Source organism: Eublepharis macularius, chromosome 4 (genome assembly GCF_028583425.1).
Source record: "Eublepharis macularius isolate TG4126 chromosome 4, MPM_Emac_v1.0, whole genome shotgun sequence".
Taxonomy (NCBI): domain Eukaryota; kingdom Metazoa; phylum Chordata; class Lepidosauria; order Squamata; family Eublepharidae; genus Eublepharis; species Eublepharis macularius.
In genome coordinates, this window is record NC_072793.1 from 151,671,149 (window position 1) to 151,698,437 (window position 27,289).

The 27,289-nt window shown below is 47.3% G+C and overlaps 2 protein-coding genes across 4 annotated transcripts in view; both read left to right on the forward strand.

Moving 5' to 3' along the window:
- Positions 1-14,800, forward strand: part of LOC129329209 (peroxisomal acyl-coenzyme A oxidase 2-like) — a 45,404-nt gene extending 30,604 nt beyond the window's left edge. The window contains exons 14-15 of the mRNA XM_054978667.1: positions 11,584-11,716; positions 13,540-14,800. Coding sequence (XP_054834642.1) covers positions 11,584-11,716; positions 13,540-13,602 — 196 coding nt within the window. The 3' untranslated portion in view covers positions 13,603-14,800. The remainder of the gene's footprint in view (positions 1-11,583; positions 11,717-13,539) is intronic.
- A 3,578-nt stretch (positions 14,801-18,378) lies between these two features.
- LOC129326958 (peroxisomal acyl-coenzyme A oxidase 2-like) overlaps positions 18,379-27,289 on the forward strand; it is a 30,819-nt gene continuing 21,908 nt past the window's right edge. Inside the window, exons 1-5 of one of the 3 annotated variants that reach the window (XM_054975294.1) lie at positions 18,379-18,563; positions 19,327-19,578; positions 21,351-21,529; positions 24,976-25,138; positions 27,054-27,205. In XM_054975294.1, coding sequence (XP_054831269.1) covers positions 21,370-21,529; positions 24,976-25,138; positions 27,054-27,205 — 475 coding nt within the window. In that variant the 5' untranslated portion in view covers positions 18,379-18,563; positions 19,327-19,578; positions 21,351-21,369. Of the gene's footprint in view, positions 18,568-19,326; positions 19,579-21,350; positions 21,530-24,975; positions 25,139-27,053; positions 27,206-27,289 lie in introns of all 3 variants that reach the window. The other 2 variants (XM_054975293.1, XM_054975292.1) reach the window with 2 other exon arrangements.

Sequence of the window (27,289 nt, forward strand, 5' to 3'; positions counted from 1 at the left end):
TACAGGATGCACCCATAGCCCCTTCTCACTCGCGAGCATCGCACCCGTACCACCATCAGGTCTACGCGCCGCCAGATCAGTCTAACGCTTGGGGAGCATCGCAGGGCGACCACGAGGGTTACCGGGACCGCGGCAGCACGCCCCAGTCCAGGGACTCCCTCCGTTGGGAACTATGGATGCGCCTCAAAAACATGGGAGCGAACATGGAGCTATTCGATGGAAAGCCCACGTCCGTTCTAATGAAGGCGATCATGGAGTGGGAAGACCAGCAACAGCCCCCAGTACCTCCGTCAGCGCCCCCGTTACCGCCAGACCCTCCCTTCTCGAGTCCCCCGATAGCTGCGGTCCGGGAACGCCCGAGCCCCAACAACCCCTTTAGAGGAAGCGCCGCTGCCACCGATCAGGGTGCAGGATCAGAATAGGGTTGCCCCGAGTCCCAGTCTCCCTCCGTGGGCATAGTTGCCAAGCTAAAGCCGGACACATGGGGGAGACCGACAGTAAAGGCAGGGATCGGGACTCCCGGGGAAAAGAAGAAGCCTGCCACTCTCCTTATAGACACCGGAGCTTCACTTAATATACTCCGGCCCACCTTAGTCACGAAGGGAACTCAGACCCCCACAACCATGCAGCTCGCCGGTTTTGGAGGCGGCACGCAGGAATCCCCGGTCTGGCAGGATATCCCCCTCTCCGTTGGGAACCTGGCCACCCGGATTTCGGCATGCGCAAACCGGGGAGAAGATGATGGACTTTTGGGCATGCCATTTTTCCGTGCCGAGGGACTGACCATTGACTTAGCAAACGGGCTCCTGTGGCGCATCCCGGGAGGCCCAGACTTTGTCAATGCAGTCCATCGATGTGCAGCCCTTAAAGCCCCCCTTCCTCTCGCCCCCATCACAGGAGACCCCTGGGTTCAGGACTTTCCTGAAGTATGGGTGACGGACAAAGCCGAGTGTGGGATAGTGAAGGGCGCCTGCGTCCTGATTGAAGGAAAGGACCCCCCTCCCCAACGACAGTACAAGTACCCAGCGGAAGCTGAGGCAGGGATAGCCAAAACTATAGAAGGACTCCTTGAGTGGAACGTCATACTCCCGATGCAGTCCATCTGCAACGCCCCATTGTGGCCAGTTCTGAAAGCAGATGGAGTGACCTGGAGAATGACGGTCGACTTCCGTGCCCTGAATGCTACCACCCCTCCAGTTGCCCCGGTTGTGGCCAAGTATAATGAGATCCTAACGGCCATTGCCGCGGGGTCCCGGTTCTACTCAGTCATAGACCTGGCCAACGCTTTCCACTCCATCCGGTTGCATGAGTCTTGCTGGTACAAGTTCGCGTTCACTTTCCGCGGCCAGCAATACGCATTCAAACGGACACCCCAGGGATTCCACTCCAGCCCCAGCATTTGTCATGCCCATGTAGTTCAGATGTGGGAACGCCTCCAGCCTTCCTCGAGGCCCCACGTACTGAGCTACGTGGATGACATTTTAGTCCACGCCCCCACGGAAGAATTAGCCCGCCAAATCACCAGGGAAGTCCTGGAACTCCTCCGCGAGACTGGGTTCAAGGCAAGCAGGGAAAAGGCCCAATTGGTTCAGACCAGCGTCAAGTACCTGGGTCTGACCCTGGGACCCGAGGGTCGCACCCTGGACGCCCAGCGAATGGAGGTCATTTCCAAGCTGCCTGCGCCCACCGATGTCCCCTCCCTCAGAGCCCTTCTAGGAACTTTTAACTTTTCCCGAGACTTCATCGAGTCCTTTGCGGACAAAGCTCGCCCCCTTTATGCTCTCCTCAAGAAGAACACTCCCTGGGAGTGGGGACCGGAGCAACAGACAGCCTTAGCCGAGCTAAAGCGCAGCCTGGCCGCAGCCCCGGCCCTAGCCCATCCAGATGTCACTCAGCCATTCTTTATCCAGTTAGCAGTATCAGACAAGAGCATAGGAGCCACGCTCACCCAGCAGCAAGCGGGAACCGCTAGAGTAGTAGCCTATGCCTCTCGCAACCTAACCGCAGTAGAAGCTAAGTTTAGCCCATGCGAGAAAACGTGCCTTGCCCTAGTTTGGAGTCTGACCCACTGGGAATTTATCATGGGAGGTTCACGTACAATAGTTCAAACCACTCACACGCCTCTCAAATATATTCTGTCTGGAAAGATACAAGACGGACAAGTTTCAAACGCCCGCATAGCACAGTGGACCCTGGCCCTGGTCAACCGCGGAGTAGAGTTTAAAAAGGAGACCACCGAGCCACCAGCCCCCTATGGCCTATTGGTAACCGGGACCGAGCACGAGTGCCCCCTGGACCCGCCACAGCAGGTTGTTTGGCCAGTCACTTGGGGAGTCCCGCTAGAGGAAGCCCGACAGAACGGCTTCACATGCTGGTTCTGTGACGGCTCCTCCTTTCATGTTGGAGGCTCCCCTCGGACAGGCTACGGCGCCGTGCGAGTGAGCGACGCCCATACTCTCAAAGGTCCAGCCCGCCCCCATTCCAGCCAAGCGGCTGAGGTGCAAGCGCTTCTGGCAGTGCTCGAGTTTGAGCCCCCAGAAAGCCCACTTGCCATTTACACAGACTCGGATTGGACGGCCAAAGCCGCCACAGTCTGGCTCCCGGTATGGCAGAATCAGGGGTGGAGAGCTAGCGATGGGAAACCCGTAGCCCACCTACAGCTATGGCAGCAAGTAGCAGCACTCCTCCAGTCCCGCTCAGGCCCAATGCAGGTGACCCATGTCAAGGGACACCAGAAGACGAACTCAGAGACCGCTTATTGGAATGACCAGGCAGACCTCGCAGCCAAGGCAGCCGCCACTGAAAATGCGCCCCTACTGGAACCAGCTACCGATTGTCCCTTACACCCTGTCACCACTCGCGCACAAGCCCGCAGCCAAGCTCTGGGAACCGCAGGAACACTAGACCTAGCACAACTGCAGCTATCTGACCCAGAAATAACCGACCTCCTAGTCGCAGGAAGGGATCAGACAGGGAGACTCATGATCAGAGAAGAGGAAGACATAGTTTGGGCAGTAGATGCAGCCGGCGAACGCCATTGGGTAGTGCCATTGGAAGTTAGGGCCGACCTAATCCAGTTCGTCCACGAGCAGGGACACCGAGGCAAGGACCTGACTCTGGAAAGGGTAAAAGAGGTTGGTTGGTGGCCTGGCATGCGCACCGAAGTAGCGCAGTGGGTGGACAACTGTCTGTCCTGTGCTATGGTCAATGCAGACCCCACCGGACCTAGAGCTCCCCTCCAGCATCAGAGAATTGACGGACCCTGGGCTCGCATACAGATTGACTTTATCGGCCCCCTTCCCCCCACTCCTCGTGGCAATCGCTACTGTCTCACTGTCATAGACCCCTTCAGCAAATGGGTCGAAGCGTTTCCGTGCAAACGCAACAATGCAGCCACCACAGCCAAACTACTGTTCAACAATGTCTTTTCAAGATGGGGCATTGTGAGAGTCATGGACTCCGATTTAGGCTCACACTTTATCGGAGAAGTTACACAGGAGCTTTGTAAAGCACTGGGCATCCAGCAACGTTTCCACATAGCCGGCCACCCTCAAGCTTCAGGCGCCATAGAAAGAACCAACCGGACCCTCAAGGAGGCTCTCCGCAAGATGGTTCGCTCCTCCGGGAGAGACTGGGATGAAAAACTCCCCATAATCCTAATGGCCATTAGAGGCACCACCGCAGTTCACGGGCTCACACCCCATATGGTAATGACAGGGCGAAGGATGCAGCTCCCGGAAGCCTTCTGGCTAGATACGCAGCTCCCTTCCGATATGCAGCCCGTAGTGATTAATGACGCTTGGGTCCAAGACCTGCTCTCATCCATACACGCCGTCCACATGCAAGTGGCCCAGAAGTTGGGCACAGCTCAGAAAGATATGGACCGCAAATTAGGATGGGTCAGGAACCCCAGGCAGTGGGAGGAAGGACAGCTCGTTCTATACAGGAAGTTTTCGCAAAAGGCGCACTCACTAGCAGCCAAATGGCAAGGCCCAGTCCCCATCACGAAAAGAGTCTCTCCCGCTGTCTATCAGGTAGCTATCCAGAGGAAGACAGGAGGCACTTGGCTAAAATACTTTCACGCCTCTCAATTAAAAGAATGGAAAGGGAAGCCGCTCCAAACCGCCCCTCCTGTGTACGACCCTGGGGGAACCGCCACCAGCCCAGCCCCCCTCTGCCCAGTGATTCGCCAGACATCCCTTCACCCTGGGCCAGAGATACCCTGTGTCCCCTTAGACCAGACCTTTGTAGCCTTACTATAAAAGAAACAGTAGAATATGTAGATGTAAGTGTGAGTGTCAAGAGTTTTCCAATTCTATTCTTTAACTTCATTAGGCGGGCCCCACAGTTGGGACCCTTAGGGAAAGACACGGCAATCAAAGCCAAATAGGACCACCACCAAAAGTGATTCTTAATTGGATTGTAAGCCGCATGTTCGGGAAAAAAATTGCACAGGCAAAAGAGATTTGCTGTGTAAAAGTGGTTGGAGAGGCGTTAGCCCAGAGGTGCATACATTCTTTCGAACATGGTGGAATCACCAAATAAGGTGATCCCTGTATTCGAAAATATATCACCCGCCGTGCTGGTGAAGATCCCGCATCTACGTAGATTCGGGGTCTCACCTGCCAGACCCACGCTTTCGCATGATGGTCGGCTTTGGCTTTGAGGGCCGTGCCTCCCCTGGAAAAGGTCCCCCAGGAAGCCCAACATCCCTCTTTTACTAATGTTCATATTCGTCATGGTGAGTTGCTATACGGCGCCACCAGTTAGTACGCTTTAGGGCAAAGGTAAAAGACCCGCCATTAGTTTGTAAATATGTTACCCCTGGAATGTGTTATTGAGGTGCGTTCGCCACGCACAAGGGGCAGCGTGCCTCATTTACATAGCCAAGATCCCCCGCGCCAAGATGACCCCCGAACAACCCAGACCCAGCGGCGCCGAAAGATCTTCGCCGCCTCCGCCTCTTTTCGATACACGCCGCCGAGCGCCCTCGGCTCCACTTCGGCCCTTTCCGCCAGCAGCCGCCCGCCCCACGTAATCTTTTCCCTTGCCCGTACCGCACAAGGGAAAAGAAGGGGGGGAGACATATTGAAGTTATAATGAAGCCCTGCCAGGCCTTCCAAGTGAGGGCAACCCGAAAGTACCCCAGACCCGTATGCTTCTTGCTCCGTGTGTTTTTCTTTTTGCTCAGTGCATTTTTCTTGCTCAGTGTATTTTTCTTTTTGCCCGGTGTACCTTTTTTTGAAACCAGAAAATGGGGCCTCCCGAGGGAGTCCCTCCAAAAATTGCTAGTCCTGCAAACATATGACGAAAGCCCATTTTTGAAAAATTAAAGCGAGGGCCCCCGTCGGCAGCAACCCTTATAGTTAATGGAAGCCGCTCTTTAGTTTTCTTTTCCTTTTAAAACGGCAAGGCCAGGCCGAGCCGGACCGATGGCTCTCAGCCCGCAAAATAAAAATAGCTCGCCACCGAGCAAGGGGCACCTGGAGGCCACATAGTCTAGGCACCCAGGGACCCCTGGGGCAAGTTTGCATAATCCCGCCTAACATACAGCCGACCCTAGCTCGACGTAAAGATGTTCCCCCTGAAATATACATGCTATAAGAAGAAGCCCCCGCACAGGAGTTCCCCAGAGCAACAAGCTGGAAGGCTCGCTTAGTGCCCCCGGGACTTCTCGTTCGAGCCCCACCTAATAGACAGTGCTGGCAGAAAAACGCCCTCCCTTTTCTTTTTCCCTACTTCACCTCACTCATTTATTTTTGCTGCAATGAACTCAGGGAACCTGTACTTATATCTGCAGGTCTCCCCAGGATATTTTCACCACAAAAAGGAAAAGAAGGCCAGGAGATGAGGCACCTGGCTACTCTGTGTTTGCTCGTGCTGGCAGGCACCCTAATAGAGGGACGCCCGTCCAAATTAATGCCCTACCCCCACTGGAGATGCATCAATACCCTGGCAGGAAACGAAATGATGGTCTGCAAGGTTGTACAGCAGATCAATATGACCACCCCCACGGATCGCACAAACTTCCGCAGTTGCGAAGAGCAGTGGATCCGACCCCCAGAGCTCGTTATTTTATGTGTAGGAGTAAAAACTATGTCCCAAGAATTAGTGTGTTACTCGCCTACTGATACAGTTTCACCACTTGCTCCGATTCCATGTATGTTCCTTCCCCGTATCAGGCCAGCCCCCACCGCAGTCCCGGTGGTAGACAAATATACCACCCCTGCCAACTTCGAAACCTCGCCATTTGTCACTGAGGCTTTCGGACCATACTGTGAAGTTATTCTAGTGTCGGCCGCAGTATGGAAGGCAGGAGACCCCTTTAGAATGACCATCCTACTAGGCACTACTACCACTGAATCTGCATCAGTCACTGTCACGCCCCCTTCAGGCACAGTTCTCTCCTTTGCTATAGAGCGCTGGGAGAACTTGACCTGGATTGTGAAAGAGGAAGACCTAGCCAAACATGGCCCACCCGATTGGATTCTGGTTCAACAGACGCCCGAATGCCAAACCAAGCCCCTAGTAGAGAAATTTCACCGGCTTGGGCTGCTCTTTGTAAATTTGACTCACGAACCAGGCAATTATTCCCTGCTGATCCGGACCCAGGAGACCCACACCATCCAAATTGACCCTTTGATTGCTAGCAATGAACAATTAAGCCAAGGCGGCACGCATATAGTGGGCTCCCATGTTTTGAAAACTGACATTCGAGAGAGAGTTCTAGTCCGCCCGCAAATGTCTTTAAAAGAGATCCGCATAGACTTAGCTGAACTAAATGCAACCCAGAGGCTGCCGCAGTGCGCTCCCTATCTGGAGGCCGGTAGCAAGGGTTGGAATGCATGGCTACAACTGTGGATCGATCCCTCTCCCTCTCTCTCACGTGCCAGACGAAGCATTGCCGACTGGACTGCTCCTGCAGCCGGAGGCTTAGCAATCATGGATTCGGTCAACATTGAGACTCTCGCTAATAAGTTTGCCCATGTCACGACTAGCATCTCTGACTTAGGTAAACCGGTGGTGCAGTCCCTAAATTCCATTTCAAATGGGCAACACGAGATCAGCTCCATTTTAGTTAACTGGGAGAGTCAAATTGAAAGAGATTTTTCTCTGCTGCTCAAAGGAACACAGTCTTTGGAACGCAACATGTCAATAGCCATGGCATGTATGCAAGCCCAACAATTAAACCAGGCTGTGGCCATGGGGCTAATTCGGCAAGCCACGGACGGGCACTTGCCCCTGGAAATTAAAAGATTGATTATGCCCAAATGGTCACCCATAGAACTGGAGCTTGAATCCTGGTGGTCTCTTGTAAATTCCTCATTCTCACCGACCACCCAGGAACTTAAATTATTTTTATTAACGGCCAGTGCGCACGAGTCATTCCATGTGTATCCAGTCGTGCCTCTGGGACTCCAAGTCAGCGACACCGAGGTCCTCTACGCCCGCCACCCCGACCATTGGGCCCGCTTCACCCCGACCGGATGGCAGCTCGTCAGCCTCCAAGGGTGCCAGCATCGAGACCAGACCGGCTTCATTTGCCAGGACCAAGCCTTTGCACCTCATCACCCCTGTGTAGCCCCGCAAGTCGACGCCCTCAACGAGTGCTCTTTTGAGGTCGTCCGGGAGAACAGCTCCGCTGTGGTCTACCTTGGGAAAGGATGTGCCTGCGTGCGAACGGCCTGCGACTTTGTGATCCTGAACTCGTTCCAGCTTAAGCCCGTGATCCCGGGAGTCAACCGCTGCTTCTGCAACCTGTCTTCGGTGGCAGCCTGCGACTTCACCTACACGGTACCGGTCTGGACCCAAGAAGAGATCCTGGTGGCACCCTCCATCTATCGTTATGTGAAGCCAGTTTCCCTTGGCATCGGTCTGGAGCTAATCCACGAGCTCCTGGCCCACCCGCAGCTCCACCGCACCCTCCAGAGCATCCAGAGGGACGGGGACACCACTGCTTTGGTTGTGTCCCACAACGGAAAGGAGATTTTGGATCTGGTCCAGCGGATTAAGACCACCGGTGAGCATTCGTGGTGGGAGACCCTCTTTGGCTGGAGCCCCACTGCCACTGGAATTTACAACTTGGCTTTGCACCCAATCATCGTTATTTTGGCCTTCCAGGTTTTGTTGTGTGCCTCACTGCTTTATTTGGGCTGTTGGAGCCGCCGACAGCTCCAGCAACTCCAACTGTCCTACCGTCTGGACCATTACAATCCAGACCTCCTCTTGCCCTAATGGTTATTCTTGGCGCCCTCCTTTAACCCTTGTTTGTTTTATTGCTTGTGCTGGTATGAACTATGCTTGTATTTTATTATGTGTACGGATCCTGCACCGGCCCCATGGACGCTCTGCCGCTGGACACCGCTCCGAGGCCCTCTTGTGGACTAGGGGGGGACATATTTCCCTGCCTCCCGAACCACGGCCCGCCTACGAACGACCGCCAGCAACGCCACCGCCATGAGGACTAGAACTGTGTGCCTGAAGCCCTTCTCGCCGCCTGCCGACCCTGCTCTGCGGATTGACGCAGACAGCAAGGGGGGGTGGAAGTGTGTTTTGGAGCACATGAACTAAGTTTGCTTGTTTCTGTAAATATGCAACCCAGTCTAGCAGCTGTACTGCGGACTGAGCCGTCTGTGATCTTTGTTGCTCTATTGTTTTATGAATTTCTTCCCATTGCTTTCATGAATTTTACTCCCATGAATTTAGCCCCGAACTAGTCCCTCTCTCTATCTATTGCAAGTGCGCCCATGAACTTTATCCCTATGAATTTGATTTTAACCTTGAATTGCCTTTTTGACCCGACTCCCTCCGCCGAGGCAGTTCTAGTCTATGAATTTGATTTTAATCCAGCCATATTGATTTGGTTTTTAATTGCAGAGTGTATTTTTCTGCCCCCATGAGCCCTTCCGCCGCCTACCCCTCATGAATTGTTTCCACGCACTTGCTTTTATTCTTGCTGCTTTTGACTTCATGAACTATTGCTTTTAATCACATATATGTATTTATGATTTTAACCACTTATGAATTAGCCTACCCTCAATGAATTATGCCATGCTTGCACATTTCACTTTACCCTGTATGAATTGCTTTTAATTGTCCCTGCTTTTAATTCTATGTATCTACTTATGATTTTAACTATCCATGAATTGATCCATGTATATTAATTACTCCTGGTTTTTAGTGCTTTTAACCCATCATGAATTCCGTATGAATTACCTTCAATCATGAATTAATCAATGTACACAATTATGAATTATTGCTATTTATATGCATGAATTGCTCATTGCTGCCTATACTACTATGAATTGCTATTACTTATGAATTATTGCTATTTATTCTGACGATTGCACTTAGCACACCCCCTGGTGTGAACCCAGAGACCTGCAGCCCATTGGCTGATCTAAATTGCACTTATTCGGTTAGGTGGTTCTCCGAACTAAATTTTTTGAGTGACGCCTCCCCCTCCTTCCCTTCCCACTCCTCTTTCGCTCGAAGCTCGACCACTGGACATTGCCGACCACCTCACCTTTGAAGTCAAGTTCGGAGACCCGCGCGCCTGACGTCCCGGGGTCTCCGAGGGGGGAAAATTTGCCAAGTAGGCCCCCTCCCCTGCTTTGAAGCCTGCCATGAACTGTGCTAAAGTTTCCTGCATCACTGTTTTACTGCTGCACCAAAGATTGCTTTGCACGTGTGTGTTCTGGTACACGTGTCAGTTTCCTGCCTGCGTGTCAATTACCTTGCTGCCGCTATAGACTGTGTAGTTTACTGACTCCATGTTTGGTTAACTGCACAAAGGACTCTCTTTCTGGGCAGCCCTGCCCTGACCTGTATCTGGACTTCCCAGTGTGTGTTTGGACTCTGTTACAAGTGTGCCCCGTGCCTGCATTGCCATCTGCCACGGACCGTGCCTGTTCCCTGCTTTGGACTGTGTTTTAAAGTGTTGTTCCCGCTGCCTCCATGGAAGCCTGCCTCATATGGGCCCAAGCCGCTGCTAGCAGCCGGGCGCCTGCCGGGGAAACCTCCAGCGAGCCTGGCTAGGCGCTCCCTGGTCAGTTCCCGTCTGGAGCCTCCCGCGGGCCGGTCCCCGAGCTTGCCCTCGCTACCGGGCAGCCTGCTATCCAGCCCCAGCTATGCCCAGCCGGCATCCATGTTCTCAGGCACCCAGAAGACCCAGAGGAAGACTGCTTTGAGAAGCCATTTCGGCGAAGCGGGCACACCACGTCCGCAGCGAGAGCCCCTCGCCCCGCTCTGCATATCTTAGGAGCCGCCCCGGAGAAGGAACTAAGTGCCGACCATCCCAAGCACTTAGAGAATGCATCTCAAAGAAACGTCCGCATTCCAAAGCTGATGACATCAGGACAAGCCCTGTCCGCTGGAAAATCCTTTCAGCCCACTTGGATTTCCCCCTCCCTCTTTTGTCCTCTCTTCCTGAGGTGTCACTTATCACAATCTGATTACCAAAGTGGCCCATCCAAGCCATTCAGTAGCCCATTAGACCCTTTGTTTTAATCTGTGAGAACCACCAAGTACAGCACCAGCCCCAGGGTACGTTTTGGGGTATTTAAGCTGGTCTCTCAGACCACTCGGGGCTCAGGCCATTCCTATCCAGACTTCCTTGCTGTCCGTCTGTGGTCCCAGTGCTGGCATTGGGCCACCTCGCTGTTGTGTCTCTGCTTCGCTTCAGGATAAGTGAGTATTCCCCCTATCATCGTTGGGAACCAGCTAATGCGAACGTCTCTGTATTTCCTACTCTGTATTTCTTAGACCTTGTATGTTCTTTGTATGATTGTGCAAGCTAGGCTTACGCTACACTCAATACACGTGTTTGGACCTTACTCCTTGTCTGCCTCTTTTTCACTAGAGTGTCTGGGATCGGGACCTCCGTAAACATAGGTTATGATCCTCGCTTAATATTAATAGTTACAGACTGCTACAGCTAATTCCCCATTATAATAAAGAGCAGTTCTGGTAACACATGGCAATACAGCCCGGAAAACCCACAACAACCATTAGCCCTGGTCTCATAGTGTCTAGCTGATATAATCCATAAACTGCTTTGTTCCTACCTGTTTGTAACAAGTTTCCTTCTTTCCTTGTATATTTTTTCTCTCTCATCAATCAATCAATCAATCAATCAATCCATGGGCAATGTGCTTTCTTCCATACCACCCCTTGGGCTGGATCCAGCTAGATTTTCAGTCTTTCCCAGTTCAATGCGGCTTTTGTACAGGCAGGTCCCATCACCCTCATATCACATCACTTTTTTTCTGTTGGTCAAATGGGACTCCTCTTCCTTTTTTCACCAGCAGAAAAGCTGGTCACGTCCAACTCCTTGGCTGAGAGATGTTCAGGGGTGGACATATTCTGCAATTTACAGCCATGTCATATGAGCTTGGAACTGAAGTGCAGGCACAACATTCTGTATCCTGAGAATATGTGGTTCTTTCTTTCCTTAAATCAAGTTCCTAGTCCTTAAAGATGGTTGGTAACATCTCAAAAAGTGACTGAACAGGATTTCGGATACTTCTAGGAGGGTGAATCTCCAGCGCCCTACAGAGTAAAATGCTTCCTTTGCTCCTGCAGGCCGGATGCTGTTCCACTAGTGGATGCTTTTGACTACTCTGATGCAAATTTAAATTCAGCCATTGGAAGTTATGATGGTCGCGCCTATGAGCGGCTTTTTGAGTGGGCGAAGAAGTCTCCAACCAACAACCAGGTAAGAACACAATTTCCGACATCTACAGGTTGCCAAATGTTATTAAATTCAATATTTTTTTACCTGAATCTGAGGGGGAAAATTCATAATTCCATGAATTCTGAATTGATTCTCTAATTCTGTTCAGCTGTTTCTTAAAAATTCAGCCTTTTTTTTCTATGGGAAACTCACTCTGGGGCTATCTGGTGGGCTGGACGTGTGTGTGTAAGTTTTCAACCAAACCACCAAATTTGGAGGGAACCTACTTCAGACTGTCTATAAAGAACCCCCCCCCCCGAGTTTCAGGAAGATTGGACCCTCAGGTCAATTCTATGGGCCCCTAAAGAAGGTGCCCCCAGCCACTCCATTGTTTCTTATGGGGGGAAAAGTCAAAGCTGAGTACCACTGTGCAAACTGAGTTCATTCTAGAGAAAGCCGAACAGAACCAAATTGAAGCAAGGGAATGGAATCTCCCAGGAGCCAAAGTAAAGTAAGTGGATCAACATCACACCATAGAATCACACTCATTCCACCCAAATCAAACACTGTTGCAGCTTAGTCCAACAGAAGCAAACTGAAGCAAGGGAATGGCATCTCCCCTCTATAGGGAACTGTGCACATCCTTACAAAGGAACAAACCTCTCCACAGTGTTTCCTTTAACTGGGAATTAATTGCTAATCTCACATTAAAGCAGGTCTGGGTATTCTTTTAGTGCAGGTCAACGCAGCTACTCACCTAGAAGTAGAATGAACTATGCAAAACATAGGTACTTTTGTCCAAGTAATGTCTTTTCCTTAATGCAGAATGTTGAGTTGTTTTACTCCAGGCTGCACGAAAACATCATCATAAATTGTAGGTTGACCAAATGCCTGTTAGCAGTAACATCTGAATACAGGCAGTCTATCAAACCAGGATTTATTGATTGGCACCAAGCTAGAATTTCATACTGGTCTGTTAATGTCCTGCCTCTTTAACAGAGGCTGAATGGTGATGTTGTTTACCTTCATGTCATAAACAGCTACCTATTTGCACACATTAACAGGGCAATCCTAAGCATAGTTGCATGATATATACACGTTGTTAAATTCTGCTCCTTTTGCTGCAGAACTTGAGTTGCACTGGTGCAGAAATGAGTAAGGTTTTTTATTTATATGCTGTATTGCAGAGTACGTGCTCGTCCAACAACTCTGTCACAATGCAGACACCATGTTTCTAAAGACAGGCAAGTGGGATTATTTGGGGGAGACCAAAGAAGGAAGGAGGGCAAGAAGGAAGCTGCCATAGTCCTAACAAGGGAGCCTTGCTTGGGTGAAGGTTTTGGCTACAGCAGAGGCAGCTCAGGTTGCAGAAGCATCAGGACTTGGTGTGGATATGAATTGAGGAGAGGGAACCAATAAAGGTGGCTCTCAGTTTAGATGCCAGCTGGGCTGCTGCCGTCACAGTTCCTCCCATATCCATCTGGGTACATATAAAGGCTATGGTTTATCATCTTTGAGCATTAAGTTCTTGGGAGGTAAGGAGCCAGTTGTTGCTTGTCAACCGAAGAAGAAGACAATTCCCGTGGCTACAGGGTTTGGGGTTTTTTTTACCCACATCTAGCTCCACAATCTGGAGAAAAATCTTGAAGGAATGCACTCAGAGAAGCAGGGTTACACTGAAAGATCTCTCTCCAGCTGGATCAGGGCAGTCTTCAACAAGTTCAGTTTGATATTGAGCAGAATCTGAAAAGGAAATACAGTCTTGGAAGATCTTAAGCAAACTAGTTTCTGTGTTCTGTTCTGAGTTCAGAGATCTCTTCGCCATCTCTTGGCCAAGTGTCATCTGGCTCCTTTTCTCCCAACAGGACAACAAGGCCTTCGAGAAGTACTTGAAGCCACTTTTCCAGAATGCCCTGTCAAAGCTATAAAAGACGGGGACGAAGCCAAGGAAGCTCCATTTGCTGCCGCCCTCAACATAACACCAGCACTTATGCAAATACTACAAAGATGGCACTCTGAACGTGACATTATCTAATGAAAAGAGCTTGACTCTTGAAAGCTTATATGCTGGAAACCTTGTTTTGTTTAAGGTGCTACTGGATTTGAATCTTGCTGTTCTACTGCAGGCCAACATGGCTACTCACCTGCAACATGACAGTGATTTCTTACATAGAAATCGCACAAGTTTAAGGATTTCTTGCACTTATGTAAAACATGATTTGTATTTTTGCTATATAAATAAGTCATGTACCCAATTGCCTAAAAAGTAAGATACTTAAAAGCCGCATGATAACCTTTTAAAAACAGGCAAACCTTTACAAATGGTAGGTTTCTGGAATCCACCTCGTAGCCTTTAATGGATGAGTAGATGGGATTTAACCTGTTGATCCTGCTAGATTCTGAAAATCTCTCAGGTTGTTCCAATATAATTGCTGCTGGTAGTTAAATTCACACACACAAACTAGCAGACATACAAAAGAACTAAAAGTAACCTGCCAAACTACATATTGTCATGCAGGTTCGTCTGGATTTGTAATGGTTTTGCAAATAAATTGTTATCCAGCTGGTATAAGAAAGCGAAGGGGGAGAGTAACATTGTTCAGTGGTACAGTGCAATGAGAAAAGTCCCAGACCCAATTCTTGGCAGTCCCTCTCCCAGACTGACTACATAGTGTATCCTAAATTCCTTGGAATAATAGGCTAAATAAAACTCTCAGGTGAGCAACCTCAAAGGGTCATTACCATAAATCTCAAAAGGGCTGCTTCTGGTAATAGTAATAATCTGGTATTGGGATGGGTGCTGGTGGAGCCAGACACCACTGCAGCTTGGCTGAGGCAATCAAATAACTTTTTTAGCCAAGGCAAGTCAAACCAGGGCCTTTGTTTTTCTCACACTCAGCTGCTCCAGTGCTACAAGGCAGCTCATTGTAGCTTTAAAAATAAAATACAGCTATGTACAACTAAAGGTGCTGATACTGCGTGGTTTCTTTTTGACTAGACATCAATAGGTGGCTGGTTTAAATACTCAAGGCACAATGTATTTAGGTAAAGAATTTTAAGCATTGGTATTTTGAAGCAGAGACTGCCGTTCATATATTAAAACAGCTGTAATAGTTGCTAATAAAGATCTACTGTGCAACGTTTGTGTTATATTGCTGAAGCTACTTAGGGGGGTGTATGGGACATGCATGGACAAAAGCCATGTGGAAGTGAGGCTGCAATAAGGAGGGATTGAGCAAAGCTGGCTGGATCCAACCCTGCCCCAGGCAGAAGTCTTGACCCGGTCTCAGCAAGACCACACTGTCTCTCACAATTCTAACTCCACCCAAATTCTAAAAGGGATTAGGGATCATGTGTGGAAAGAGGGGACGAGTGGTATACTCTTGAAGAACAAAGCACATCTGTTACCCAAACAGGCCTTCTTGTAAGTAGGGGGAATTAGCATGCAAGGAGAAAGCAGCAAGAGAGGGTAACAAGCGAGATCCTCCAACAATGTATACCAGGTCCCTTCCCAGAGGAAACTGACTAGGTGGGTGTTTTCCAAAGCAAAGACTCTTTATTTAAAGGGGAAATTCAAACACAACGCTAGAGGGAGACCAACAAACTTGCCTGAAGGGGGAGTTGCAAATCTTAACTTTCTAAACTCCTCTCATGGTCCCACTTATTTTTTGAAACTAAAAAGTTTCTTCATGGTAAGATGTCACAAGCCTTTGATCATTTTCTATACATGGTTCCATGGTTGTTTTGATGGGGTGATCAGAACCATACACCATTTTCTGTAACCTGTGCCACAGCTTGTATAACATGCTGGAAAAAACCCCATCAAGAAGGCAGTTTCCTGGGTTGCTGTCCATCTGGTCTCGGATGATGCGCACCTGGAGAAGGGCCTCCAAAGATGACTGGAGTGGTAGGCAGTCGTTCAGGTATGCTGGCCCCAAGTCATAAACAGGGCTTTGAAGGTCAATTCCAGCACCTTGAAGTGGGCCTAGAAGTTAATTGGGAGCCAGCCAAGATGGAACAAGGCTAGAGTGATATGATATTTATGGCCCACTCCAGCCAGTATTATGTACCTACTGTAGCTTCCAGACAGTCTTCAAGGGCAACCACACTATGCGTGTTGCAGTAAGCTAATCTAGACATTCTACTGCTATGGGCAGTTCTGTTGCTGGCAACTGGAAGGCCCAGTGCCCCAGAGCTTGCTAGTACAAAACCTCTGAAGAGAAAAGCTTGCTTGCCCCATTCCTATTACTGTTTTCCTCTGTCATTCATAACTTTCTAAATTTTCCTCTCACAAAAGGAGCTTTGACTCTGGAAAGCTTAGAACTTGTTGATCTTTAAGGTGCTACTGTATTTGAATCTTAACTTTCTAAACTGCTTTCATGATCCCACAGCTTATTTTTCACAACTAAAAAGTTTCTTCATGGTAAGACGTCACAAGCTTTTCAACATTTTCTGTACCTGGTTCCATGGTTGTTTTGATGGGGTGATCAGAACACTACATAGTTTTTTGTAACCTGTGCCACAGCTTTGTATAATACACTGGGGAAATTCTTGTTAAATATTTGCCACTATATTAATTGTATTTGTGTTACACGGCAACTGTAAGAGGGTATTATTTTATTTATATAAAATTTATCCAAACTAGTTCAAAACCAGTTCAGAGAGGTTGAAATGGTTACAAATTGTTTTTTAATCACCAGCTGAACCAGACTTCAGTTGAAGAGGGGGGACTGTTGAACCAGAACTGACTCCACATTCCAATCTCTGGAGAGTATGTCCCCATTTCACAAGGTCGGTCCAAACTTTGTCCAGCATAGGGAGGCCTATGAATGGTATACTGGGTCACTTAAGGTTTGATTTAAGTGTGACAATGTCAGAGACAAAAGGTTTTTTCCATGCATTTTCCACTCACATATCACATTTAAACCTGGCTGCTGGCTGTGCAAAGCAGATAACTAGGCATGCCTAGTTACCATGCCTGAATGGATGTTATGTTGGTGTGCTAGCTAAGCACAATATTGCTAGTTTGCACAGGTGGTATCCCAGCTTGACCAAATGCTGTACAAATGTCAAGTCCCAGTGGTGTGATCTGCCGCCTTGCCAGCATCACATTTAAAGCTAGCCTAATTTCCTGCAATGGCAGTGTAACACCCACCCAGGCTATGGATCTTTGGCATGCGGCTACACACATGGCTGCTGATCCCCCCTCCCCCATTTCAATGAAATATTTGGACATAGGCAAAGCCACACAGGTATGTTCTTTTGTCTCATTGCCCTATCTAGCATATTTGGATCCCACCATTCCTCCAAAGAATTCAGGGTTCTCCCTTCCATGTTATCCTTATAATAACTCAGATCCTGTAAGGTAGGTTAGACAGATTGAGTGGCCCAAGATCTTCATGGCTTGAGTTGGAATGTCCACTGTTACATTATCATATCCCTCACTCTCTATTCTAGGACTTTAAAAAATACTTTTGTTTATTTTAGTACTCTTTCCTCAAGGGGCTCAGGGCAGTGTGCACTGGTCTCCATTCCAATGGTCTTACAACAACCCTGTGAGGTGGTTTAGGCGACTATGTGACTAGCCAAAGGTCACCCAGCAATATTCAGTGGCAGAGTGGGGATTGGCACCTGGATTTCCCAGATACTAGCCCCCAAACTCTAACCACTACACCATGCTGTAGCATCAAATTTTCATTGCAAGTTGTCCTGTAATCGTTGCAAACAAAAGTGTTATGTACACTGAGGCAGAAAAACCCAAACACATCCACACATAAGAAGCTGTAGCAATGAATGCCATGGAGTAAATTTTGTAAATCAAAGTTTTCAGAACAATTAAGAAATTGGAAAAGGCAGCTAAATTATTCCTGAGAGGGTATATATAATGTTTAGTTTAGTACACTTTCATCAAGATTATCTCTAGACTCATAAGAAAAGGAGCCACTTTTCATAAAACTTGAAGGCATAGGTAGATGTCATCATGCCCTTTGTTTGGGTGGGAATTTTATCTGCTGTCACAGTCTCCCGGATTTTACCACAGGGAGCTGAGCTATCTGCTGGTAAACATGTTCTCGCCTGACTAGAGGGATCTTCCACATGGATGTATTTGAATATTGCTGTTTTGGCATAAAAAGAAATGGAGAGTTCCAAGATCATCTGAAAGCTATATTTAATTAGAGCCCCTCTTCTCAACAATAGGCAGCGATACATAGGCCCTAAACATGATAAAAGGGGCCTCACTTTTCATACTTTTCTCTGAAGGGTTCGTATTTGTATCAAGCCTTTGTATGAAAGAGTGAAACTAAAACGACCTGCATGTGTTGATTCCTATTATGTTCATACATAAAGCAGAGCTGAGGAAAGAAATCTATTGTTAACGGCTAAAGAGAGGAGAAACTAGTCCCTGCCTCCCTCTTTACCCTGTGCCGTTCTGTCGGTTTGACTGACCAGGAGTCCAGTACGCTCTTACGGTCTAGGTAAATACACGGGATTCGTTCTTCCCGTTTCATCCAGCCCTTTTAAGCAACCAGAAAACATCCCAACAACTTGTAAACCGAAAGCACAGCATTAAAGATCCCACCCAAAACGCGCCTCGCTTTGCAGCCCAGACACAGCCCGTCCAATTACCTGCCGGAGCGTAACCGACGGGCCCGAAGAGTCCCCGCCCTTGGACTTTCTGCCCCGCACACGTGCAGACCGCCGCTTCCTACTTTCCTTCCGCCTACCGTCGTGTGAAAGGGAAGCGGCCAATGGAAATAGGAGTCCAGAGGGGCGTACGCAACGCCGAAGGTCCCCGGTCGCCTCAAGGGCATTCTCCCGTGTTGCGCGTCGGGCCAGCTCAGTCTCTCTGAAGAAGCTCTCCGGAGTCGCCGCTTGTGAGAGGCGGCAGGTAGGTGCGTTTGTGTCCTGCTGCCTTTATGAATGAATGGCTCGCCCCAGGGGACCGGCTGCAGCCCTAAGCGCGCTTTCCTGGGAGGGAGTCCCACTGAATAACGGAGGCTCTCCTAGCCTGGGGTTTGCTCCCCAAGAGTAGCGTCGGGGCATCAGTCAGAAGGCGAGCATGAGGTGCGACTTTCTGCAGAACAACCCCGCGGAGAAATCCTAGTTTGAGCGCCGAGGGTTGCAAGTCTCGGCGCGCTTCCGAGGGGGCAGGGTAGCCAACAGGCCTGGAGAAAAAGAGCCCTATCCCTTTAACAGAAGCATAATATCTGGATAAAGGCAGTTGAGGCTTTTCATGGTGTGGAGGTAAACAAATCGCCTGATAAATAATATCCCATTCATTTTTCTCCAGGTAGTTGGCAACTCTGGGTGGGAGTAAGTTCCACTGAACTTTGGCAAGTTCAGTGGAACTTCCGATTAAAGAATTCAAAGGCTATAAACGCTATTTCTTCCAATACAGTTGAAGAAGTGAGCCCTAGGCCTGTTTGCTTAGGTTGTAAAGGCTAGGGGTTAAACGTATAAGATGTCTCAAGGTTATGATCTCGTAGCATGCTACCTGTGTTTTGGGGTTTGGGATATGAAAGGTCTACACCTGGCGTGCTGTTGAAACCTGTTTCCTGTGCGTTTCTTGTCATCTCTGTACTTTTTAAAACATTCATTCTGAACCTGGATTTCTTTTCTTTTGCCTAACCCCCCTATGTATGTTTATACAGAAGAAAGCCCCTCAGAGATCAATGGGACACTTTCTAGGCTGAAATGCTATGCCTAGTTCTTACTCTTATTTATATGGAAGCCATCAGTATTCACAGAGAGGTTTGGCTTGGTCTTTGCTTAAAAATTGGAGCGCTGTTTGGGGAAGGATCCATATGACATCACCCTCTAATCGTTCATGTTTTTGGTGTCCTCAGGACTCTTTGTCAAAAGATTTGATTCATTACAAACTTTTCTGAAAGAATGCAGTCCAGGTATGTTAGTATGGTGTCTGGACAGGGAAGTGAATGTTTTTGAAGGTCTCGAGCATGTTTGGTGTCATTGTCCTTCCCCTCATAGCTACCTTTCCCCCCAGCTGTAGCACTATAGAGTTATAGCCATTACTTTTGAGGTTTTTTAAGCCCTTTGGGGTTACAGGAGGGAAAAACTACAAAGCAAATGGTGGCTGATAGAGGAAAGTGCACATAAAATGCCCACATGGATGCGCTGCTGCCAACCTGAATGCCTCTGCAGTGGCCATGAATGCAGAATGGAGAATCCTCACTTCGTGGAAGCAAGCAGTAACACCATTCCCTAAAATCTCAGTCTTCGGGCAAAACCTCATAGTTTAGATCCCTAGACATGTAACTGAGCAGCAAAAGTAGTTAGGTATATGGATCAGGGTGACAGCCCTGAGAACAGGGGGTAATTTTCCCCTGTGCCATTTCCCAGATCAGAAATCCCACTCCCAGTCTGCTTTTAAACTCCAGTAGGTAGAAAAGAAAGGTATCCCTGTTGTGCATTTGTCCCCACCCCACCCAAGGAATTTCTGATCAGGGGAAAACATATCCACCCCCCTCAATACCAGGCTGCTTTTCACAGCTCAGTTAGACACCTGAGAATCTAAAGACATCTCCAGCATTGTAAGTGGTTTGCACATAAGATAGATTTTAAAGAAATACCTTCATTTACAAAAAAATCAACTTGAAAATGCACATTCAGTGTGTATGAAAGGAAGAGCACATTCTGCATTTGGTACATGAAAGATTACATTGGCTTCTCCAAAAATTTTCCTGGATGTTTGTTAACGCAGTATATAATATGTTGCACAAGAGCCTGTAACGTGGTAATTCTGCAGTACAAAGGTCTGAGTTTTGCAATAGAATGTCATAGTTAGGTGTGGAACAAAGTGGTGGATATGCAGTCAAATAAGGGGAAATCATAATAACTGGATAAACATCAGACTCGCAGAAGTATCAAGTGGAAGTCAGGGGCGGGGGGAAGCATTTGCTTTGGCAGAAGTGGCAATGGGAATTTCCTCTCTCACTGCAGCCCCCCCTTCCTATGCCTTCTTTGTTACTAAGGGTCCCTTGATCCACAAGATATTATTTGCTTCATTTACACCCTGCCTTTCTCCCTGTTGGGGACCCAAAGGGGGCTTGCATAGTTCTCTCCATTTTATCCTCACAACTACCCTGTTAAGGTAGGTTAGGCTGAGAGGGTGTGACTAGCCCAAGATCGCCCTGCAAACTTCCATGGCAGAGGGGGGATTCAAACCTGAGTCTTCCAGATCCCTAATTGACACGCTTAACACTACAATATACTGGCTTTTCAAAAAAATTAAACCTCTTGGTCTTACTGTCTCCTTCAGACTTTAAAAACCAAGCAATTACCAAGCATCTGTTAGAGCACAGCATGTGGCTGGTGGGCTGCAACTGGTTGGTGGGTTTCCAATCTAGAGTCTGCTGTTCTTTACAGTTTTCCATCTTGTATAAGCTTTGTCTAGTTAGCCAATACCCCTGCATTTTATCTACCTTTATTTCCTGTGCAGTTATATCTAAATCTTCCTCATTATTTACTTGCTTATATCTCAAGAAACTCCATCAGTTCTTTGATAACGTAATCATGCTGTCTTCACAATTCCTTCCAGTCCTTCTTTTCTCCAGTCCCCTTCTATATTTTAGAGTGATTTTTTTTCTTTCTTGTGAGACATCAGAAGACACTCAAAACAATACAGTAGCCTTATTGATTCTGTCGCTGTTCTCAGTGTTCCTTGACTGTTTAAAATGGCCTTGCGGAATGTCAACAAGCATTTGTGGAATTCCAGTGGACAAGACGTGAACCCTGATCTTGACATTGAAAGGAAAACTGCCTCCTTCAGTGTAGAGAGGCTTACCAACATCCTGGATGGAGGTGCTGAAAACACCCAGATCCGGCGGGCAGTAGGTAAGTACGCAAATCCGAAGGAATTTAGCGTCTGCTTGATGGAATCTCACTTGCCAGTTAACCTCTCCTCCTTTGCAGTGATGTACCATGAAATATTTTTCAAGCTGAATAATTATTTTTATTGGCAGCAGCAAGCAAAGAAAGGCAACAGCCAAAAGCTGTTATTGTATTCCACACAGTTTGCTGAGGGGCTGCGGCTCAGTAGTAGTTTTTAATTTTTTTACATTTTTATTTATTACTCACCCCCCCCCTTAAAAAAAAGCAAACAGGATAGAAAAAGAAAAGAAGGGAGAAAACGGTGCTAGCTACAAAAAAACTATTGACAAATCTGTACATAGCTCTCTATAAAAGATTTCCAAATATTTAAATATAAGTCCATGTGCAATTGCCTTCTATATGTGATACATTCAAATGTTGATAATTTTATAAGGTCTTCAATCCAGTGATTTATAGGAGGTGGGCTTTTTGTCTTTCCAGTATTGAAGTATAAATCTTTTAGCAACTGTAAGGGCACAGAGGGTCCATTTCCATTGACCGTTGGTTAGATTCCAAGAGACAGGCAAGTAGTTTAACAGTGCATTAACATCCTCAAAAATGAGTCTTCTAAGACAAAATTAATATGACTAATAACTTCCTCCCCAAAGAAGTGAAAAACTAAACATGACAAAAGCATATGCTTAAGAGAATTTCTCATGTTTGGACATGTTGGTCTCAGAACCTGGTCCATTTGAATAAAAAGCCTTTTTGAATATTTTGGTTTTGTATCGTTTACAAAAAGCCAGGAGAGTGGGGGCTCTTCTGACTTCCTCAGGCAGGTCATTCCACAGGATAGGGGCCACCACAGAGAAAGCCCGTGTACGGGCTGCTGCTGACTTCACCTGTGTGCAGCCTGGCACCTGCAGGAGACCCTGTTCAGATGAGCAAATCTGCCGTGGAGGAACATAGGGAGGGAGGCGGTCCCGTAGGTATGCCGGACCAAAGCCATGAAGAACTTTGTATGTAATAACCAGTACCTTGAACTGAGCACGGTAACTGATGAGTAGCCAATGGAGCAACTGTAGGATGGGAGTGATGTTCATGCTCCTGCTTGCTCCTGATAACAGTTGAGCTGCAGCATTTTGCACCAATTGGAGCCTCCTAGTTAACTTAGATGTTAGAGCATAACCACATAACATAACCACAGGTTGCGTATATGGCTGTTTTTATTTACCAGGGACAGACCTTATATTCTGATCTCTAGTAAAAATCTCTCCTTATGTTGTCCCTATTTCCCCTTTTGTGCAAAAGTGAATCCACTGAGTTCAATGACTCTTGCTCCAACTTAGTTATCCTGGGGTGAAAAACAGAGTGCCTCTTATCTGGACTGTAATCCTTTCCGTAAACATGAGTAGCATCAAGCCAGGGCATGGATCAACCAGAAATTCCCACTGGTGGAACGGATTTATGTCTGCAAAGCATGACTTTCTCATTCTCTGGATGGGACACTCATAAGGAGGGAGTTAGAAGTCTGCAGCGGGAGAGGGAGATGGGCAAAAATCGGTTTCCCTCCATCCATGGAAAAAGCACACTGGATCAAACCCCAAACACTAAGCCACAGTTTGATTTGCTAGCTTGGAATCTTGATTTTTAGACAAGAGAATTTTTCTCATTTTATTCACCTTATACAACACAGCAGATGGTAGTTTGTTCCAAACTAAGCAGTCTTCCATCTTCACATTTGGTGAAGGATTCCTGGCTCATCTGTGACATATTAATGCATGAAGCTGCCTTATACTGAAACAGATAATTGGTCCATCAAGGCCAATATTGTCTCCTCAGATAGGTAGCAGCTCTCCAGGGTCTTAATCTGAGGTCTTTCTCCTCACCTGCTACCTGATCTTTTTAGCTGGAGATGCCAGGGATTGAACCTGGGGCCTTTTGCTTGCCAAGCAGATGCTGTACCACTGAGCCACAGACCCTCCTCTTCCTTGTCACAAACTAAGGCATAGCCTGAATACCACCTCACAAATTTGAGAGAAAGTCTTGGAACATACATTTACGGCCCTGTAAACTAGTGATACACATCATAGCAGAAGTGTGTTCAAGTACTTCTGTCACACTTTAGAATTCCCATCTGTCTTCTGTCTTAAATTGACAAATACTTCCTAAATTATATAGAACTCTACTTGGCAAGTTGGATATAGAGGCACCAGAGACAGAGGAATGGCAAAGGATGAAGCAAATTCCTCCCTTTTGAAGCCTATTCCACATGTTACAAAGACCTCAGTTCCCCTGCTTGCCCACTTGTTCTATGTTCAGGCCTTAATTCCTAGGGGCATGTGGGCCCGATTCAGATCAGGAGCATGGTACATGGGGAGAGAAAGCTTAAGCCATACCACCCCCTCCACTGCTTTCCCAACTTGAAATGGCCATGGGGGAGCCACTATTTGCCCTGTTGGGAAAACTTATTTGCAGCCATCAGTACATCCACATTGGATTTGCACACACCTGGGAAGTAAGTTCCAAGCACAGAACTCTCAACACGCGTCTGATCAACATGACCTGTGGTGTATACCTGATGAGCAAGAATTGCTCTCCATGCAGAGTTTCAGCTGAGACCTGGAAGGACGGGGCTGTGTCCATCTTGTGCTTTCCTTTCTACATGATGTTAGTGGAGTTTTGCAAAACATTATGGGTGAGCGCAGGAAAAGAATTGTGTAATCCCCCATTGAACATCACTGAATTTTTTCATCTTTGTGACCAAAAATGGGATAGCAGTACAAAAGTAAGCCACTGAATAACTCAAGAGGAGGAATGCTTCAGTATTTCAATAAATCATTTATTCGTACAGAATCTAAAATAAGCATGTTATAATGGCTAGAGTGATAGACTAGGATCTGGACAACCCAGGTTCGATTCCTCGCACTGCTGGAAGCTTGCTGGGTGACCTTTGGCCAGTCACACTCTCTCATCCTGACTTTCTTCAGGAGATGGCTGTTAAAATAAACTGGAGGAAGGGAAAATGATGTCAGCTGCTTTGGGTCTCCATTGCAGAGAAAACCAGGTTGCAAATATCTAAATAAATAAACAATCCACTAATGAGAGAACACAAATAGGTGCAGCAGTGATTGGGGAGGGCTCTATGCTAAACAGGCTTAGTGTTCACAATCCAGTGAACACTTTCATATATGCCACGTGCAGGGGGGTTTATTTGTGTGCAAATGGCTTTCTACTGCATAAAATGTTTCTTAAACTTCCTTCATTTTTTAAAACAATGGCTGGTGGGAAGAAGGTGCTGCAGTAGATCAAAATATTCAGAGGAACATTTTACGTCAAAAACCCTGTGAACCAAATTGAAGCAGAGGCACTTCCTACAGTAGAGCCACTAGTGGATGTCTGGGCAAATATAAGTCTGCTTGCCCGCTGGAGATGCTTTCATCATGGCCTTATTTTTTTCATATTTTTAGATGCAGTGCTCCAGAATGACCCCGAATTTAACAGAGAAAACCAGTACTTCCAGAGCCAAAATGAGAGATACGAAGGTGCTGTCAGGCGATCTTTTTACCTGTCCAAGAAAATCGAAGAAATGGGATGGGTTGAAGATGGACTCGAACAGAAATATTGCTTTAGGTGATGTGAAAGAACACTCCCACGCCAAAGGAGGGTGGGGAACCTTTAAAAAACACCACATGCTGTTAAATGATGTTGTCCATCTTAAAGCTTCTGTTTTCATCTGGACTAGATGAGATGAAGTTGGAATTCCCTGAGAGGAAGAGGTGCTCCCTTCCTATGATGTGGGATGCTATATAAGAAGGTTGTTGGATCCATACCTTCTTCCTTTTTTAGCGCATAGAAGACACCATTTTTACCAGAAGCCACACCTAGTGAAATGAAGTGTAGAGCAAGGAATGAGAAGGCTGCCCATTTTGGATGAGGTTTGCTCCCCCTTAAAGAGCAGGGTTTGCAGGTTGGGGGAGGTGGTTAGAAGGTGGCCTTCAGACGGAGGTCTGCATCTCTCCTATGGTACAAAGGCCTTTAGACAACTTGGGCTGGTTTTCCAGAGAGGCCCATTCCTTGAAAACCATGAGTTGGTCACTGCTGTCTGTGTTCTGCTCAAGTAGAAGTCATGATCTCTGTGTGGATCTTCCTCTTGAAGATTGTTCAGAATTGTCAGCTCCAGTTGTGGCGGCCATGAACCTGCGTCTGACACCCTCTCTCAGCCTAATCTTCCTCACACGGCTGTTGTGAATATAAAATAGATGAGGGGAGGAAGGGGGAGATCAAAATTTAATAGATAGAAGAAAGGTGGGAATCCCACTTTGACCTCCCCCCCACCCCGGTACTTAACCACTGGATAAGATAGCTGGAAAATTTTGAAGCGTAATTGGTGCGCTAATGATACTAAACTCCCATTTTTCAACTAAATGTCAAGGATGAATGGATGTTCAGAATAGGTGTTTGAAGGCAATTATGGGCCAGTTGAGCACCTGTAACCTGAAGCTCCCTGGAGCTATTTTAGAATGGGAAAACAGCACTGAGACAAAGGCCTTAACCCTTCCCACTGTAAACTTGATCAGATTCAGGCCCCCGCGAGCCTGATAATTTAATGTGTAAACTTAAAAAAAACCCAACACCTGGAACTGCCACGGTTTGGTCCGAGAATAGCAGCAGAGTGAAAATGGTGTATCCAGAAATGCAGTCAGGCCAATTTCTGCTAGGCAGGTTTGGGAAGTATTACAGAAGGAGAGAAACTGCTGCTGTTGAAATTAAATGAATTATAAATTTTGTGATAAGGAGATAACCTGACTTGACTTCCCAGTCAGAGGCAGGTACTGACAGGTATGCCAATGAGAAAAAATGTTCTGATTATAAGGTCCCCTTATGAGGCTCTCCTTCATATGTTATGTTTTCAGGTACACACAGAAAAATTGTTTTCTGCAGATTAAGCCATTGGTCAAAGTGCAAAAGCAATGCAAAGTTCTTTTTTTCCTGATTAGGGATGCCCCTTAAAACCATAAAAAGTCTTATCTGGCTGCTGCTATTCCGCTGCCACCACTGCCCCCCCCATTTTAGTATTGTCTAGATAAACTTAATGCATAATTTGATGCTATTCTGCACATTGTCTGCCCCTCTCATTGTTGGTTCTTACCACCAAAGCCACATGCGATGTATGTTAGATCATGAATTGGATTTGTCTAGATGTGGGCTTCCCTGTGGCATCTCACAAGCCAGTGCAGGAAATAGGGTGCTGGACTGGATGGACCATTGGTCGAGCATGGCTACTCTTCTTATGGCATGGCACACCAAAGTCGTGCTGCCTCTCTTGTAACAATGTTACAAATGTTTGCAAACCAAGGCAGCATATAGGAATGCTTGTCGAACAGGCACTATTGGCAAGCTGTTCCCATTGCTAAACTGAAATACGTTGCTGAGATCCCATTGAAAAGGCAGAAATGTAAACTGCTCTGGGCACCTTTACGATTGCTGTATAGACTGTACATTTGGGGCCAATGTCTGAAATGTAATCTTTGTGTCCTTTTGGCAGGGCACTTGGTGATGATTTGGCGTTTGGTGTGCACAAAGTCTTTATAAAGAGCATTCTGGGGCTGGGCACAGATGAGCAAATCTCCAAGTGGATCCCCTTGGCAAAAAAGTATCACATAGCAGGGACATATGCCCAGACTGAATTGGGACATGGTAAGTGTATGAACCACTTGCAGCTTCCCAGAGCTGTTGCCTGAAGATCCATCTAAATATGTCCGCCTCATGCACACTCAAGAA